This window comes from Erpetoichthys calabaricus, chromosome 13, assembly GCF_900747795.2.
Source record: "Erpetoichthys calabaricus chromosome 13, fErpCal1.3, whole genome shotgun sequence".
Lineage (NCBI taxonomy): Eukaryota > Metazoa > Chordata > Cladistia > Polypteriformes > Polypteridae > Erpetoichthys > Erpetoichthys calabaricus.
In genome coordinates, this window is record NC_041406.2 from 38,409,979 (window position 1) to 38,429,568 (window position 19,590).

The 19,590-nt window shown below is 34.6% G+C and overlaps 1 protein-coding gene across 4 annotated transcripts in view; it reads left to right on the forward strand.

Moving 5' to 3' along the window:
• Positions 1–19,590, forward strand: part of elmo1 (engulfment and cell motility 1 (ced-12 homolog, C. elegans)) — a 516,270-nt gene that overhangs the window by 191,249 nt on the left and 305,431 nt on the right. For 2 of the 4 annotated variants that reach the window (XM_028818136.2, XM_028818137.2), the window contains exons 4-8: positions 4,782–4,822; positions 8,195–8,267; positions 12,138–12,188; positions 12,910–13,079; positions 17,953–17,988. In XM_028818136.2, coding sequence (XP_028673969.1) covers positions 4,782–4,822; positions 8,195–8,267; positions 12,138–12,188; positions 12,910–13,079; positions 17,953–17,988 — 371 coding nt within the window. The remainder of the gene's footprint in view (positions 1–4,781; positions 4,823–8,194; positions 8,268–12,137; positions 12,189–12,909; positions 13,080–17,952; positions 17,989–19,590) is intronic. The other 2 variants (XM_051935959.1, XM_051935961.1) reach the window with 1 other exon arrangement.

The window sequence follows — 19,590 nt, forward strand, 5'->3', positions numbered from 1 at the left end:
ATCTTGAAACTGTTGCCTGCCTTTAAAGTTTTGCTTGGGAGAGACCTTGTTGATGTAGAATGACCACTTTGTGTCTTGTTGCTGTACTCACTCTTGACATAGTGTAAGAATTAATAATTTAAAGGTTAATCTGTCACATCTGCCATACCCCCACCTATTATTATGACTGTCTAGCTTAATTCTTTCTGCACCAGCCCATTCTGTCATTGATCATAAGCACCAGTTTTTTACCTTTGATTAATCATGAGCTGGGCTAGAGACCTACTGTATAAGGTAATCAGGAGGAGGTGTATTGCTTAGTATTTTACTTTCTTTAAGAAAATGAAATTATTTCTGTGTAATGTTTAATTTTTTTTAAATGTATGTTGTGGTGGATGGCTGGGGACCCTACCCAGATGGGACGCCTGGAAGGGCCACAAGAGGGACAATCCCTCCCCTGTGCCACGAGATGGCAGCCATCCTGTACTGCATGGGGACCACGGGAACAGAGCTGGGAATCATCCCTGTTGGGGCCCGTGGCCACCGCCAGGGGGCACACAGAGGATTAAGGAGCCCTGGAATTCAAGCACTTCCGCCACAACTGGAAGTGCTGCCGAAAGTAATTCCAGGTAAACCTGGAGTGCTTTCGGGTGCTAATACAGCACTTCCGCCACACCAGGAAGTGCCATCAGAAGACTATCAGGAAGCACCTGGAGCACATCCGGGGTACTCAAAAGCGGCCGCCTCACTCCATTAGATGAGCCGGAGTCAGGAGGAGTAAGACGGAGCTTGCATGAGGAGGAGTGAAGGCGGCCGAAGAAGCAGAGAGAAGGAAAAGGACTATGAGCTGGATAGTGATTTGTGCACTGTATTGATTGGGAAGGTGCTGATGGAAATAAACGTGTGTGTTTTTGGACATTTGGTGTCTGTCTGTCTGTGTCCCGGGGTTCATCTTTCACAATGTTTAAAAATCTGAAACTTGCTGTTTTCTGCTGTCAAACCCAAAAATAAAAATGCAAACGTTTATGCCAAAAAAATCAAGGGTGTCTAATACTTTTGCAAAGTATTGTGTGTTTGTGTATTATGTATAATACTCCATATATTTGATATACAGTCTCAGTGGAGTATTTGTATGCAAAACAGGTCTTTTTACCTCATTTCAATTAGAAATACACATTACACTGCATTTAACTAAGAGCCTGACAAATGTTACTGAGCAGATGAAGTAAACACTAATGTCTGTGTAAACATCCATCTGTCTGTTGTCAAGCCCACTTAATCCAGTTCAAAATTGAGGGGGTGAGGGAGCCGCAGCTTTGGATACAAAGCAGGACCCAATTTTGAATAGGATGCCAGCTTATTGCAGAGCATATTTAAATTCCTTTATACTTGGACATTTTAGAGTTCCCAGTTAACCTATCATAAATGTCTTTGGGAAAACAGCCTGGGCAGATTTGAGTATCTGACCCAGATTGTGAAGTTGTGAGCCAGGTGTGTTTTTTCAATGCCTGAAATTAAATTTTTTATTTTAACGAATTAATGATATCTTCAGATATTAAAAACACTTTGTGTTTAACTGTGGTATTGATGAAGCAAAAGGTTATTTAATTAAATTGACATATACCATTAAATTAGATAGTACCACTGTCTGTGGAATATTGGAGCTTTTGAGTGGAAATATATTGAACTGTATTCATTGAAGTTTCTATGAAATCCCAGTAAGTGTGTAAGTAATATTGCATAACACAAGGTTTTATAGTTGCACAGTGTTTAATTAGAAATTCAGTAATTCATTCTCATTTCATATATTCTAAAGTCAGTAATTAGTTCTGTTTTTGCTTTCTTTACCTTTGCATGTAGTTCTGAAACCCTTATCTGCCAATTATCAATGAGTGCTTTGTATGTCTATCTTCTCTATTTTATCCATTAACACAGCCATTATCTGTGGACATATATATAACCTGTAAGTACCATGGATGGGGTAGCAGTAATAAGCCACTGGGCTTGGATTAAATCTAGAGTGGATGAATTGCAGATATGAGTGCCTGTTGGCACTTCATACCTGATTTTGATTGCCTGTAGCAGATCAACAAGATGAGTTAATTGGGGCTGTGTCATTTTCTTGTTACATCACTTTTTTTTTCCCTTTATTTTCACTACTTTCATTTTGGGTAAAATGATAAGTCCTTTGACATACAGCACTTATATAGTTCCAGTTATGTTTACCTATAAAACAGTTTGTGTAGAAAAGTTACAGTGATGCAGTTTTCTTGCTGGAAGCATCAAAACATAAGTTGCTTCGCTCTCTTCTACATATGGTATTCTGAAGTCCATCTAGTACTAGGCTGATATTTTATGTATTTCTGGACTATCTGAATCTGAAAAGTTGAACCTGCTCTCTCCAAATATAGAACATTAAACTCTACTATTGTAGACCTTTTATGTACCACATTTGCTTCCTTCCCATTTCTAGCTTCTTTTTTCCAGTATCCATTGTAGTAATTTGTCCCAGAGTCTGTGTGTGCTTACAATCCCTCTACTGGCAAACGTTTATTCCCAAGCTAGCTCACTTATACTGCAATCCATAATAACTTATATCTTACAACTGATGACTCATGACTTGGTGTGAGATGGCTGTACCTCCAGTTTTGAAAAATGCATCAGCTCTTTCACTGTATTTATAATTTTATGCATACTTGAAGTGTGATTGTGGAATGGGGGTACCACAACACAACAAAAACCAATCACAAAGCAAGAAATACAATAATTTTGTAATACTTTTATCTTAAAAGAATCATTCAGCGTTAAATCCATGTCAGGCTCTGCTGGGAGAACCCTTTGAATATTGGTAGGTTTAAACCCTGGTGGTTAAATTAAGTTCTGTCTGTGCTCTGAATGTATTCTTCTCCAGGTGCTGTTGGAGCAGGTAAAATCTTAGAGGATGGAGGTTTATAGAGGGCCACTATTCAGGAGTTATAGAGTTCAGAAGGGCTTTAGTTGCAGTGTTCAAATGTGTCTGTGGTTTAGCTTTTGTGGGTCTTTGAAATGTTAGGGTATAGTAATACTTTCAACAACTTTAAGATAATATTTTTTTGGTCAGCAAACTAGTCCATGCTTAACTGGGAGTTTATCCCCTTTTGTTATAAGTCTCAGAGAACAAAGAACTTTCTTTGTGTTTTTCCTGGCACAGCCCAAGAAATAATATGTACATAATAATAATATGTACTCATAAAGCATAACAGTGAAAATAAAAAGCAAGAATATATAATAAAAAGGGAAAGCGAGCAACAAATCATTATTGTAACAATAGTCATAATAATACATAGAAATAATATACATATATAATATATATGTATGTATAAGTCAAGTTAGGGAGCATGCACTGGTACAGTGTGTTTGACGCACCCATTACATGACGAAACAACTCGGGATCCCGGTTTGCAACCCCCCAGGCAGACACGCGGTCCAGTCCCACCTTCCGTTATGTGGGCGACCCCTTGGCCTGGTCTAGCCACTCGGGTCCCCAACATCGAGGATCTTACGAGGTGGATCACCCTCGGGGAAACGCGCCACATGACCGTAGTACCGTAACTGACACTCCCTCACAATGCAGGTAATGTGCCTCATTCAGGACTCCATGAGCAACCGCTCATTCGATGCAAAGTCAAACCAACAGTACCCAAGGATTTTCCGGATAGATACACAGTATCTAGGGAGTCCAGTCTTCGTCTCAGGTCATTGGATAGTGTCCATGTCTCGCAATCATATAGCAAGACAGGAAGCACCAGGATTCTAAAGACTTGGACCTTCGTCCATTTGTATAGATATCGGGAGCACTACACACCCCTTTCCAGGTGTGTATATGTGTATATATATATTTATATATTTATATATATATATATATATATATATATATTTATATATATATATATATATTTATATATATATATATATATATATATATATATATATATATATATATATATATATATTTATATATATATATATATATTTATATATATATATATATTTATATATATATATATATATTTATATATATATATATATATATATATATATATTTATTTATATTTATATATATATATATATATATATATATATATATGTATATATATATGTATATATATATATATATATATATATATATGTATATATATATATATATGTGTGTGTGTGTATATAACATATGGTTGAAATAGTTTTACTGTCAAATAATGCAAAGAGTATGTGACACGTGTTTCGCCCTAATCCTGGGCTCATCAGGTGTACACACTCACTGCACTCCCTCTCAGGAATCGAACCTCAACCACCCACACAATCAGATTGTGATTCAGACTACGAATGCCATGAAAATATATATATAAATATATATATATATATATTATATATATATAATATTATGTATACTGTATATATCATATATGAACAAGTAACATTTCATAAGAATGTTACAGCATGTAAGTTCAAAGCTTATTAGACCACAGTGACAAATCGAATGTTGATTGAATTTCACTGCTGCCTACGTATGATCCAAAAATAAATGGATGATGGGATCACTAAGCATCATTTACTGTCATTATTTAATAACTGGTGTATCTGGATTGTTTATTATGAATTTGCAGTTTTTTTTGGTTGGGTTTTACTATAGTGATAACTTGATCATAAGAGCCATGATTAGGTTGTTTTAAATAATCAACTTTTAATGAACAATGTGATTCATTTGTGTGTGTTCATTTGTTTCTAAACATGTGTCTTGTGTAAACATTTTTTTGTCTTTTCAGAAAAAACCACTATCGTCAATTATTAAGGAAGTATGTGATGGGTGAGTAGATTTACATTTGAAGCAACTGCAGTCTTCTCATTATATGGATGATGTCTGTAGAACTCAGATGTATTTTCCAAGGTGCACTCAGTAGAGAAGGGTTAATTAATTTCACAGCTTTGATTACTTACACACTCACACACTTTTAAGCAGGAGGTGAAGGATAAAATGCTTAAAGATGAGTGATAAATAGCACTTAAATTGACATTTCATTCAGATTTAAGGTCGGGAGTGAGTCATCTGTTGAGGCAGAGGAAGATAGCTCATTCTCAGAAGTAGTATACTGTATCTAGTTCTGTGCTGAAAATAGGAACATGGGGGAATTTATTTTCTATTGCTGAGTTCTTAGCTCTTCAACTTTGTCCATTTGACTTGATTCAGGCAAATGGCACCAAACCTGGATAATTGTGCTAATGGTAAATTGTTGTTGCCAACAGATCACTATAAAGTATATTAACTGATAAAATGTATTTGCGGGTCTCAAATATTGTTTACACAATTCAGATCAATAGTTACTGTTCTTGTACGCCTGTTTCGTCCCACTTCTTTCTTTAGCTGAAACATTCAAGACCATCATCTGTTCATCCATCCATCCATTTTCCAAAGAGTGCTTATCCAGTGCAGTGTTGCAGGGAAGCTGGACCCTATTTTAGCTGACATTGGACACGGCAGGACCAACACCTGGAGAGGGAGCCAGCCCATATACAGGGTGAACACACATACACATTGGGGCCAATTTAGCATCACCTATTCACCTGACTGGCATGCTCCTTTTACCTAATCAAAATGTATCTTTTTCTGTAGTCAGTTTTCTGGATTTTGTCTACCACCTTACAGTGTACAGCATATACAGTATGTTCCAGCTTAAATGTCCTATTTTTAATGCATTATGATACAGCATCTGTAACTAAGTAAAATGCATTTCATAGCACAAGCTAAATAGTTTTATATGTGGCCTGAACAACACAGTAGTCACATACTGCTTATTCTTCTGGAGAAGCTAAACATTGCAGCACATTTTTTTGCTAGCCACAGCAGTTCATCTAAACTAAGCCCAGTTAAAGCAGCTTTGCCACTAAATTAAGTGTTATCAGGTAGCAGATTTTTCTAGTACTGCCATTTGTATTTTCACACAAAAAATAAAACTTTTAAAAAGGTGTTTCATATCTGCTTGGCCTTGTTGATGTGTAGTGAATGGAATGCTGCTTAACCAAGTGATTTTTTTTTTTTTTTTTTTGCTTAAATACACAATTATATTTCAGACACCAATGATACAAAGCTGGTATATGGATACATCCACACAGGAACAACTTAGTGAAAGCAAAATGTTGCTTCATTTTAGTGTATTTATTGAAAAAATACCATGATATAATGTTACTTGAAGACTATAGAAGTAGTAGTAAAGACATGTCACATGGAAAAACTTTTTCCACTGTGAACAAGTAGCATGATATTAGAAGATAATTTAGCTGTTGTGTAGTTCTTGTATTCTGAAAAAATAAGGCTGGCACATCACTGCCCTCTGTGCTCCTTTAATGCCATGTAGGAACATTTAAGTATCTTTTTAAAACCTACCAAGCTTTTTATGATTTATTATGCTTTCAGCTGCTTATATCAAGATAAAAAATATTTAAAAGTCAAAAAGAAGAAACAATTACTGTTCAATATTTTATTGTATTTAAAAAACCACTACCTGCGTCAGTAGGAAAAAATCCAAACAGTCCTGTATCTCATGCATTTTTACATGCGTAACAATTTTCTCTTTTTATAGTACTTGTAGTAATTTAACTGCTATATTAACAAGAACAGTAAATATGCATAAAGATCTTCGTCCCGTCTGACCTGTGTGATAGCTGGTCCACCAGTGTATATAGAAATTCCTTCATTTTTCTCAGTTTCTGTCTGTTCCTGCTTCTCGCCTGGCCTGTCTTCCTCCTACTCAAGTGCTTGCCTTTTGTCTCAACTTTTCACTGTGTTGTGGAAAAAAAACTTTCCTCTATTTTCAAAGAAGTCATTCACTGAGACCAGTTCATATTACAGAGCAATTCTTTATTTGCACATAGATATGCACAAATGTCTCAGTTCATGGAGTGAGCAATTAATTCAACAATTCATTGTCTTGTACACTTTTCTACTACCATTACTTTATCTAATACATCACATCATCTGACTCTTAATATGCAGAATTCTTTCATCTTAACCCATCAATTACAGACACCGGTGATTTTGTATACGTGTCAGTTCTTCCATTATTCTAAACGTTGCTTCGTTAATAGGGTTGTCCTGCGGGTTTTCCTATTGATCTTATCACTGCTTCATAATAGGGGTGTTTAGGTTTTCTCACTAGTTTGTCCTCACTTTTTAAGGGGGTGTTCATTACTCATTTACTTCATTTTAGTCTTAGTAATTACGTGCCTAAGCTTAAAACAACATTTAATATTTTTACTTGTAACAGATTGTAAAAGATCATATTTTAACTAAAGATTCCATAACTGTAGCCTCATTGAGCCTGTCGGAAGTACCACATCTGGTGTCACTTCCATACAATTCCAGGAATTATTTATTGGGTCAGGGCAGCCCTATAACTACAATATGGTCACCAGGTTATAACTCAAAATAGTGGCTCTAGGTGTTAATGTACACTGGTCCTTCCATTGGCTTTAAAGAGTCTCCTAAGCAACCTCAGAACTGCTCACACTGTTTGAGGGACAGCACATTAGTCCAGTTTTGCTTTTCAGGCTGTCCACCCTCTAGCATCCTTTCCATTATCCTTCTTGTTTCTGTGAAGAAAAGTGGTTAATCAGCAGAATAACATAAGAATGAAACAGGAAGCACAGGAATTTTGAGTAGTGACTATAGACACCAAAACAACCTTTGATATTCCTTTGCCGTCTTCAGCGAGGAGCTGCATGACAGACTTACTGCTTCTTGTTTCTCCTTATAATCAGTGCTACTTCCTCCTTCTGCACTATTTTTAGTTTAGAGTTTCATATCCTGGAAAGTTAATAATAAAGACTGCAAACATCAAGGGATTTTTTAACAGACTCCTATAAAATATTCTCTTCTGTTATAGTACATTGTAAGTTAATCACTTTGCTCATGTAATAGGTTAGTGCCAAAGGTTGAACTCAATCTTCTTTTTAAATATTATATTATATGGCTAGCCCGGGTTGTGGTGCACAGTGGGTCGCTAACTAACTTGTCTAATGGCACAGATGTTTAAGCAGGACAACATCAGGAGGCAACACCTTTTTCAAATATGTGTATGGTGAATATGACATTGTGTATTTTTAGAGACATGCATGTTTACTGTTACTAATAAAATTTGAATTGTGAAAAGATAAGACAGAGTTGTCCAAATTTATGTTTTAGGTGGTCTCTTGGAAACTATGATAGCTTTGCTTTGCAGCATGCAGATGGCACAAACTTCTACATTACAGAGAAGGTAATATCTTCCTCCAAATATATACCTATTGTATTTGTATTGTTCTAACACAGCAAGAGGTGGTGATGTGTTTGGTCTTTGAAATGTATTTTAAATAACTCTTTAATCATTTGTTTAGTTTGTGCCCGATCTCAATTTTTAAAATTGTCTGAAATCTTCTAAAATTAAGATTACTTGAATTAAGGATCAGGTTTAAATGTTAATAATTACATTTACTGCAGTTAACACTTTTCTTATCTTTGAATCAGCAGATAAAAAGAAATGTAAAAGATAAGAATTCAATTCTGTGTTGTTTAAGATGTCATTTAAAAAATATTTGATTATACAATGACAAACAAAAAGAACTTGAATGAATATTTAACCCTTTTATAAAAGTGCGAGTTTGAATACTGTAGCTTTGAAAAAAGATTCTTATGCCCAGTATACCAGATGATGGATTCATCTCACAGGAAAAGCCTAGCATTACGCTAAACATTAAATTTGACCTTCTTCATTGCTGTCTTGTCTATTCTTATATTATTAACTGTTTAGGTTTAATAGATCCATCCTTAAAATTACTCTTCATCTCACTCCTTGTCAGTCTGTGTTTATAGTGCGTCTATGTTTAGAATGTTACATTGAAATTGCTTCTGAGTAACAGTTTGGCAGGATAAAAAAAATATTACTATCATTGTATTTTTTTGTCAGAGGTTTATACCCAAGTCAATGTGAAAAATAATTTAAGAGACATTACGTTTGTTTACCAAGTATTTCTACAATTAGGCTTCTTAAGTAATTTGATTAGAGCCACACAGTGACTTAGAGGTAGGGGTTGAATCAGCAACCTTGTCATTTGAAATAAAAATGCTCTAGCCACTACATTGTGCTGTAGAGGTCCAAGATTGAAAGCCCAGTCCTAAAAAGTCATTTTGTAAACACATTCAGAATTTAACTGTCAGCATACAAAAGCAAAATTTAGGTGGCACATATTTCACAGTCTCTAATATCTATATATATAATTCTCTAAGCCGCCGCCAGAGCGGTCAAGACACCCATGAAAGCACGCAGGAAGGAGCCACGCTCACACCCATGAAAGCATGCAGGAAGGAGCCATGCCCACCAACGCTAAGACCATTGGATACGACGAAAACTCGCAGAGCCACGCCCACCAACTCGGACGCAATGCCTCGGAAAACACGCCGTCATTTCTGTTTGTTTGTGCTACAGTTCACATGCAGCTCTGAGCCACGTTGACTTTTCGGTTACGACGCACGACCGCGTGCAACATCGCAAACTGTTTTACACGCTACATACTGCAATTCGCATCCGCGACAAACATGCGTCTTCTTAGATGGTCCTGCAGGAACACAGAAAACGTTTCCCCGCCCACCAACACTCCTTGTTCCCCGGCCCGCATCTAAAACAGTTTGCGAAGGGTATCCTATGGGATCCTTAAAACAATCCTTTAAAACTGAGGTTAAAACACAATGAAGGAAGCAGTCTTTAAAAACCAATAAACCCTGTGCCTCTGTTTCATTAGCGTCTCACCTGCTTCACCGATGCAGGCCCTGCAACAGTCGAGACGCTCTCTCAGCAGCTGATCTTCTCTGTGCCTGACTCCACTATAGGCTGCAACAAAATTATGAAAGTACGGGCGCATTTGTTTCACACAAGCTGTGTGTGTGGGTGGGTTGGTGTTAGTTAGTTAATTAGTTACTCGAAGGATTTCAAGATTTAATATGCACAAGCGGTAACACTGCAAAAGCAGCCCAAACCAGAAAAGACGGCTGGCAAAAAGTGGCCAACAAATTAAACGCGTGTGCATTGTACTTACTGAAAGCAGCGTTACGGATTTTGCAAATGTTAATTTTTTTCCCTCTGCTTAAAAAACATTTAAAAAGCGGCGTGATTATGCGGCGTATACTACGCCGCGGGTTCGTATGCAGCGTGTAAAACAGTTTGTTTGTCGCGGATAATTTGCCTTTTACTATTACACAAAGACAATTTCCTGTTAATACTTCCTTACATTGATATAGCGGTGTTCTCAGTATTCAAAGCGCTATCCACACAGGGAGGAACCGGCAAGCGTAACCACAATCTTCCACAGTCTCCTTACTGCAAAGCAGCAGCACTACTACAGCGCCACAAGACAGTTAAAGAATACACAGGGCTTGATTTTGTTTTCACTTCTGTTTACAGAGATCGGGTCGTAGATAGTATTGTTGCAATGTTACTTTTCTTGGTGGCTTATTACATTACGGATGTTTCACATGTTCATTTTTTCCCCTGTGCTTAAAAGACATTAAAAAAGTGTTTCTCAGCTGTGACTCCGGAACATCTCAGTACGCAAGCTATATTAAGCGTCAACAACGAAGACTCGCTACACCTTAATCTACAAGTACTGACACTTATCCCTACCAACGAAGTAACTTTCACCAGCGTGGCCTTCTTCGTCACAGACGATCCCGCTTTCAGTCACGGACAATTATATGTTGCTCTCTCCAGAGGTCTATCTTTTCATTCACTCACAGTGGTATCCACAAACCCACCCCATTTGGACAACTGTGTCGTTCAGGAAGTGATCACCCATCAATACATAATTATGCGGCGTATGCTACTCCGCGGGTTGGCTAGTTTGTTTTTATTATGCATTCTTTTGCAACTTCATTTTTTTGTAGCAGGGACAAAACAGTGTGGATATATTTTTGTTCAGAGAATTCAACACAGGCAGCAGGGTCATTGAATTAGACTGCATGGATTTAAAGGTTTAATATATTGATATGTTTAAGGCATACAAATATAACACTTACATTTAAATTTCATGAGGATGGAGAATACCTAAGCATAAACTGAAGACTTTATGTAGTCTGATCAAACAATAGAATACTGAAAATCACCACAAAGCATTGTGTGTTCTTTTTGCCAGCCGAAGGGAGATTGACAATTCTGTCATGAATACACATTAGAGATGCATCATACAATATATTGCAATTCGGCCATCTCAGAATACAACTCTTGCTACACCCTTTTTAAGAGCTGTATAACTACTTTAGTAGAAAATTATTTAGATATAAGTTATTTTAGGGTTATTGTTAAAACTGAATATAGAGTTCAGTTCCATATGTAGAGATACTGTGTAACATAAGTCCTAGTAATTTTCTGACAACTTAGTATTTTATTCACTTTACAACCCACTTTTTTACTTACAGACATGCCTTGTCAAAATTATTTCTAAATGTATACTATTTTATCTGTTTATTTTACAGTTAAATTTTGTGCATTATTTTAGAGAAGTGTATTATATTTATGATTATTCTAATTTCTAAGTATTCAGATGCATATATTGTAATTAATAAACATGTTAAATGAATGACTACATTGTGAACTAGAGCCAAGTTCAGAGGTCAGGTTTTTCTAAAAATTTAATAAGCACACAGAAAGTCTGATAGAGAAATGAAAATCCATGTTACAGCCTGGGGAGGTTCAGCCAGGGTGTATTTGAGAAGCTTTGACAACACGTTACACAGTACACTGGGGTTGTCCCCTCTATTTTGGACGGACTTTGCATACAGTCTCATCCAAAGTATTTCTCACACAGTGAAAATTTGGTAATGGGAGGGAAGAGTGACACCTGCTGTTTAACCACACATACAGTAGCATCTTCATTTTCACAGTTGTCTTCTGTGAAATTCACATTAGGATACTGGTCAGCTCTAACAGAGTCCTTGAGAACTTGCATTAAAGTTTAATAATGTATTAATTTTTCTTTTTTGAAATGCTGTTGAACTTCATAGATCTTTGTAGCTTGTTGTGTGTAAGAAGTAAGATAAGTGATTGTTGAATATTTTACCTGCAATTCTCATTATTTGCATTTGTTTCTTTTCTTTCTAGAATCGTAATGAGATAAAAAATGGGGCGATTCTTCGTTTAACTTCATCACCTGTAAGAAGCCACACAATTTTTTAATACAGATGGTTCTGTCATGATTACAGTTTACTATTATACGTAATCAATACAAAATATCATTGCCAAATATTTTTAACAAACTTAATTAAAAAAAAACAGGAAATCTGCTTACTGTAGGATGCCAGCCCATTACAGAGGACACTCACATACTTTTATACTAATTAAGAACTGTTACTTTATTGTACTGTAAGTGTTTAGAATGTGAGAAGGAACCAGAATACTTTTTGGAAGAAAAACAAATGCAGGCACAGGGAACACACACAAACTCTACACAGACAGTGGTCATGCCTAGCTTCTGACTGTCCCTGGAGCTGGAAGGCAGCAGTGCTAATTAGATTATTTCCTGTCTGCCTTTACTTTTATTTGTGTAGTGGTAATTTATCATTTTTTAAATGTTTATCAAAAGTAACAAAGGAATACTTTGGTCATTACATAATATTCTTGAATTTAAGCCAAGATGAGACAGTTGGTTTTTGCCATTCGTTCCCTATATTTATATTACAGTATATCTGGTTTAACATTAAGATTGAATAAAGTGTATTTAAACTTTTTTTTAAATAAATGGCCATTTGTAGAGGCAAAGCAGAAACCATATCCAACACTGATTTAGCAAAGTATTATGGAACTCTTTAGATATTATTTCCTGAACATTCTTCTTCATTGTTTAACATTTGTTTTTCTGTTAATTTATTTTTAGGCACATACAGCCTTGCAGCTTCATGAGAAGATTCAGTCTTCGAGCATGGATGCCAAGTTAGAAGCTCTCAAAGACCTAGCAAATTCTTCACGAGATATAACATTTGCCCAGGAGTTTATTAACTTGGATGGAATATCTCTACTAACTCAAATGGTAGAGAGTGGAACCGAGTAAGTCCATGCATTTATGATTTCAAATAAATGAAACAATGAATTTGGTGTTTTATTGAGTTTTATGGCTCAGGCCATTCCACAGCACTCTGGTGGGACATGTTAACATAGTAGGTTCTGTATACTGTGTGCTTCTTAATGCTTCAGTACTGGCAAAATAAATTAAGGCGTATTACCCATGATAATCCAGTGGTGCAGTGTGAGTCTACCAATTTGCGATATGCAGACTCAGCTTCTTATCTGTCAAACCAGCTTTTATTTTTTAGTTTCATTTAATGCTATAGTGAATAACGATTTTATTTTGAAGTTGAAATCCTAAAACATTTTTTTTCTAATTGGTCTAGCTTGATATTCACATATTTGCACAGTCACTTATTTTTGTATTTTATTTTATTTGCAGATTATTTTTGATCATTGAAAAAAGTTTAATTATTCAGAAATCATAGAAATAGATATCAAAGTCGTAACTGACAATGGAGCTTGATGCTTTTCAGTTGTGCATTATCTAAAAAGTCATGCAGGTAACAACATTTAGTTTACACAAACATGGTATTCATGGTAAATCAGAATTCCTGCCTTAAAAAAAACAATATATCTTATGATTTTCAGCAGCCATTACCATTCTTGTAAAAGACTTCAAGTGCTGATTCCCAACTTTGAGCCTGGGATCCTTAAATTTGATTGAATAGGTTCAGAATGTGTATAGATGTATCCTCTTAATGGGTAATCAATTTTAAATTAGTGTGTACTTTTTTTTTACCTTTTAATGTAAAGTGTTCATTCTGTTATTTCTAAAATGCAGTGTTTTGAATACTGCAAATTTATTCAGTACCATTATTTTTATATGGTTTAATTTAGTCTAAGGATAATAAAACAAGCACAGTTTACTCACAGACCCCTTATATTGCTGTATTTATTAAAGGATTTGAGGAAGAAAGACAAACACAAAACTAATAATAACACTTTCTTTGCCAAAACTTATCAATATATGTACCCATTCATTCCAGTATGTCCCTCCTTTAAAGCTTATTGCACTCACAAAATTACGAAAAGCCATTTCTTCATTCCTCTTCTTAAAATGTATTCAATCTTTCATTTTCATTTGACTTCTCTCAGATAGGATGGCTTGAAGAAAACTGCACTATGCTAGGTTTCTAATTTAGTATCAGTAGACATAGGTCCTAATGTATTACAGTATTTCCTGAGGGGCTCTGCTGTAACTGCAAACCAAGGTTTGAAAATCAAACTTTGGGTTTAATACATTTAACCCTTTCATTATCATATAAACTATTATATAAATTTATAAATGATTTCTTACACTTTGAATATACAAATACTTATTATTTTGGGATGCTTAATTCAGTAGGATATAATTAAGAGTTAAAAAATAGTGAAACTATACTTTATTTCCCTTTTTGAAAATTGCTGTTACATTTAATAGGTAGCTTCAGTTTGATTTGTAATGAACAACATTGAAACTTATTATTTAACCATAATGAAGTTTCTGTTTAGACCACATCTGTCATTATATCAGTATTAACATATCAGTATTCAACATATGGTGTTGAATTTTTACTTTATTTATATTTCACCATTAACCTGTTACACCCTAAGGGGTTTTTGGCATTATTGCTCCTAAATTACATACCCCAATATAAACAGCTATCATTCTGCACTTGTAATAAAGAGGTTGCAAATGGCTGAAGAGTAGTGAGTATGAATAAAAACCTTTGTTTCACACCAGTACCAACTAAATAGAAACACAAAGGTTAGATGTTTTAGGGATTTCTCTCCAAAAAGCTGTATTTTACAGTACATAACCTTGACATTTTATTATGCATTTCGCTGGAATCAGTTTTCTTTTGTGCCCCAATAAGTCAGCTATCACTGTAACAAGTTTAGATTTCATATCCCATAGCATTGCAGTTATACTGTTTGGCACAAGGTGTCCCCCTTTTTGCAAACATTTAGGCTCTCGCACCTAAATAATCTCTCAAAGCAAGTATTGGCAGTTGCAGATATATTTTTATTTCTGAGTTTAAAAAAAATATATAACTCATCATAACCTTTACTTTCAAAATTATTGTTCATATCATTCCTTGATACATTTTCTGTTTACCACTAGACACAAAAAATCCTTGCATTTTTTACAATAAAGTGGAGGTTTTTGTGCTGTAGTTCACACATATTCTCTTGCCTTCTGTTGCAATTGTCCCACAGAGGTTTAGTGTGTTTTAATTTATTTTTGTTGTTGTAGTTTTTTTTTCTTAGCTTATTCCAGATGTGAAATCTAAGCACATACATTAATTGTCATGTACAGGCAGAAACCTACACCTGAATCATTCATGCAGCAATCAATATAGAGTGTCCTATCAACCTAAATGGCACTTTTTCTGCATGAAGTTTGAAAACTGCCAAAAAAAAAAAAGCAGAGTGGAACAGTGACATTCAATCAACCATGATTCAATGGCATTTGATCAAACAGCGGTCCTCAATGAAAGTTCACACTGTGATTCAGTTACATTCTGTCAAAAGGGGGCTTGGTTGTCCACAAATGAATCTAAAACAGGCAGCATGGTGCAGTGTGATTTAGCGACATGCACTTAGGATTGAGGCATCCCCACGTAAACCTGCGAGCGGCGGCATGGCACACAGTTTATTTCCTGCCTTCTACACGCAGCTGTGACATGTAATGTAAATGACCAATCATAGACAGCTATACATTATTGGAATGCTCTGACTGCAGCTATCCAAAGGTAATTAGCTTTTTACTCTGTGTGGCTCGATGTTGGCAGGATCTTTGATAAATGTAGGAGTACTAAGCTGTGACATGCTGCTCACCTTGGTATATACATACACATACAAATTGCATATTTTACTAATGAAATAGAGTAAACAACATGGAAAACCTATGGTTTATTTGAAAGTAAAAATACCATCTTTGCTTTTGATGGACTTCTGGGTTTATTGCAACATACACAAACAACATTGAAATATGGCAGTGTCCCACCAGCAGAACACCTTGTACATAAGTGGCAACATAAGAAGAAAGCCCTGAAGCTTAATTTTTTTCCAGATATTGTGGTAATGTGGTGTATTGTATTATGTCTTAATTAGTCATTGTTAGATGTTAGTTATTCTAGATCAGGGGTCCTCAATCACAGTCCTGGAGGGCCGCAGTGGCTGAAGGTTTTTGTTCTAACCCGGTTGCTTAATTAGAAATCAATTCTTGCCAATAATTTGATTTCATTGCTTGTTAGTGCTTTAACTCTGCCATGTCAGGAAATTCTCATATCCTAGATTTTCTTCCCCTTTCTAAGGATATCATCCAAATGATTTGAAGGCTAAAATGGATGAGTAATTCTCAGTCCTTCACTTTACTCTCTTCATTTTCCTTCCAAGTATTTAATTAAACCCAATAGTGCATGATAAATACACACAGGTGTAAATGGAAACAAGCTAAATGGAGAAATGCTGGTCTCTTTTGTCATTTGCATGTTTCTGCTAATTAGGAGCAATTACAACCACGAGTACAGCTGTTTAAGACTAAAATAAGCAATAAGGGTTCAAAATCTTAATGAGCGAGACAACTAAAGTGAAGCAGAAGTGTTACTTGAGCAATAAGTGCTTCTTATTAAGCAATTGGGTTGGAGCAAAAACCTGCAGTCACTGTGGCCCTCGAGGACTGTGATTGAGGACCCCTGTTCTAGATGATGCAAGTGCATTGTTGATATACAGGGTGAAGTATACCAGTTAACCAATTAAAGGCGTTATAGAGATTAGCTTTCTGTTGTAATGCTCTGGTTTAAACTGGAAATATGCTTGTTGTTTTTTTCACTGCACTGCATATATGATGATGACTTGTAATGAAAATGACATTTGCCTATTGAATTCTATCGTAACATTTTAGTATAGATATGTAGGTCATAAATTAAATTTTAGTATAGTTATGATGCTGTACACAAAATCCCTTTGACTTTTATGCGTCAGATAGGAGACAGTGCTCACAGTCTCTAGTTATTCATTGCAATGCATACAGTACATGGTGTCTTTAATATTTACAGGCATAGACATGATTTTTTTTTTTTTTTTAGTGCAACGTCCATACATATTTTTATTAACCAGTGTCAGGATTTATTAGGAATAAAAAAACCTGTAGACTAATCAATTATGAACCATTGTGGCAATGAACAATTAAAAATACTACTTAATAGAAATGTATAACTTTGGAGTGTATCAGTTGACTTCCTCTGCCATCTTGTGGTATAATTATTATTGTCGTAGTTGTTGTTTTTCTTTTTCCTTTATGATATCATCTTTGTTTTTCCCATACTGCAGGGTCTTTCTTTTAGTATTTTAATGCAAACATTTAGATTGTATATTAACTTAACTTACACTTAATCTAAACATTTAAAAAGTGGATAATGTTTAAATATAAAGGAGTACTGTATCAATGAAGCATATATTTGCTAAATCAGGAATAATATGTGTTTTAATTGTTTAAAATGCTAATATTTTGATGCATTTTTTACTGTTATGCCGCTTCATAAGATAATTTATTACATTGCTTATTATTTTAGAGAACAGAAGAGAAATTCAGTTGCACTTTTCCACTGAAATGTTAAATGTGATTGATATATATATATATATATATATATATATATCAATTTTTTTTTTTTTTTTTTTAATATCATGAAAGCAGTTTTATTGTTTTCTGTATAAAAATGGTGACTTCGCTTAACAAGGCTGTTAGTGGACATCACAGTCCCAAAAGCAGGTTAAATAGAGAAGTTGCACCATTCCCGGAAATGCTGTAGCTTGAATTCGCTTGGTATACTGTCAACCTGATGCGAAAGTTTTTAAATTTTTACAGACGCTATCAGAAATTGCAGAAGATAATGAAGCCCTGGTAAGAATTCATCTGCATAAGCACAACGCCTAATACCGTTTGTGATCTACTCTCTGATTTGCATGAGGGGTTTGGTGCTTGAAAAACAAGATAAATCCAATAAATGACCAAATTGCTTAAGTTTCTTTTACTTTTTGGTATTTTAAATTCTTACTGTCATCTTTTCTTCCTTCTTTTGCATGTGGTAATGGGCACTACAAAAAAAAGACATTTTCAATTTGTATACTTTTTTTTAATTGACCTTTACTCCATGTTTGAACAGTATCATTTTGCTTTCTTAGAAGAATGGGTTAAGAGGTGCAAACCTGTATATGCAGAGGATAAAATTCATTTAAATATGATATATTACATACGATAACCAGGTATATTAAAATTTACTTATGAAGATAATTTGCAGACTGCAGGCTTACTGTATCTTTGTTATAATTCTGTTACCATGTTCTCTTTAGCTCTTTTTTGACTACATAGAGTAGATAAAAATAGTTACTGGATGTTTTTCAGTATTACAATAACAGTTAAATGTTAATTGCTTTGAAAACATGTAAACAAAGTGATTAATTAGATGGTTCAAAATATTTGATTAAAGAATCATCCTTCATACGCCACATGATTAGATTTACATGGCGAGTGAATGCGGAGTTACGTAAGGGCTTTTGTAGATGTATCTGGGCAGAGTGTTAGACAGTTTTCTGTTTTCTCTATATTGATTGAGCAGCTCTTAAAAAGCCTACCAGTTTTTTCATAGGAAAATAAATCTTAATTTTATTTTAAAATAGTTACTGATTCTTTATAAATATACTATCACCATTCAAAATAAAATAATGAATAAATATGCATTTCTTTTATTAACTTTTCGCTTTTATCTAATATGCAGGTTTACACTTAATTTAACTGTTTATTTTGTTAACAAAGATTAGGGTATATAGTGTATAAAACATCTGCTTGCCCACTCCCATGTGCAAAAGATTACTTTCAAAAGCAATCAATTACCTCTTAAACTAATTTATTAAATGTTTTGTTAATATTTCAGATCAAATTTATGCTATGTGTATTAACATTTGTCATGCTATATTAATATGTACTAAAATTGTTATTTATGATATTCAAAACATTTACAGTATCAAAAGCAAATGTTAGTTGACCCTTTGTTGTTGTACTGCTTTAAGTATTAATATTGACCATCAAAATTTAAAGTTAATTTTTTCAAAAGGGCATAAAGTTGTTCTTCATAGTAATTAGACTATTTAAATGTTTGTAATAGTATTTGTAATTATGTTTTCTTTGATAAAGTGGTAAACTTGTAGGATTTTTGGGTCTTAATTACAAGATGTTAAAAGCGCATTTCCATATTATTTATTTGGGTACTGCAAATTTTGACCTATTTTTGAAAAGGGTGTTGCTTGTAATAATTTTTATATGTAGTGGACTGTATTTTTTATTTTCTATTAAATGGTTATTGAAGTGTATCTTTGTCAATTGTAATATTGTACTGTTTCATGTTTCAATAATGTATGGCAATTTATTGCAGTAAGTACAATATAAAGATTTAAATGAAATTGCCAAATGGATGTTACCAGTATATTTGATCAGGTGATATTTTGT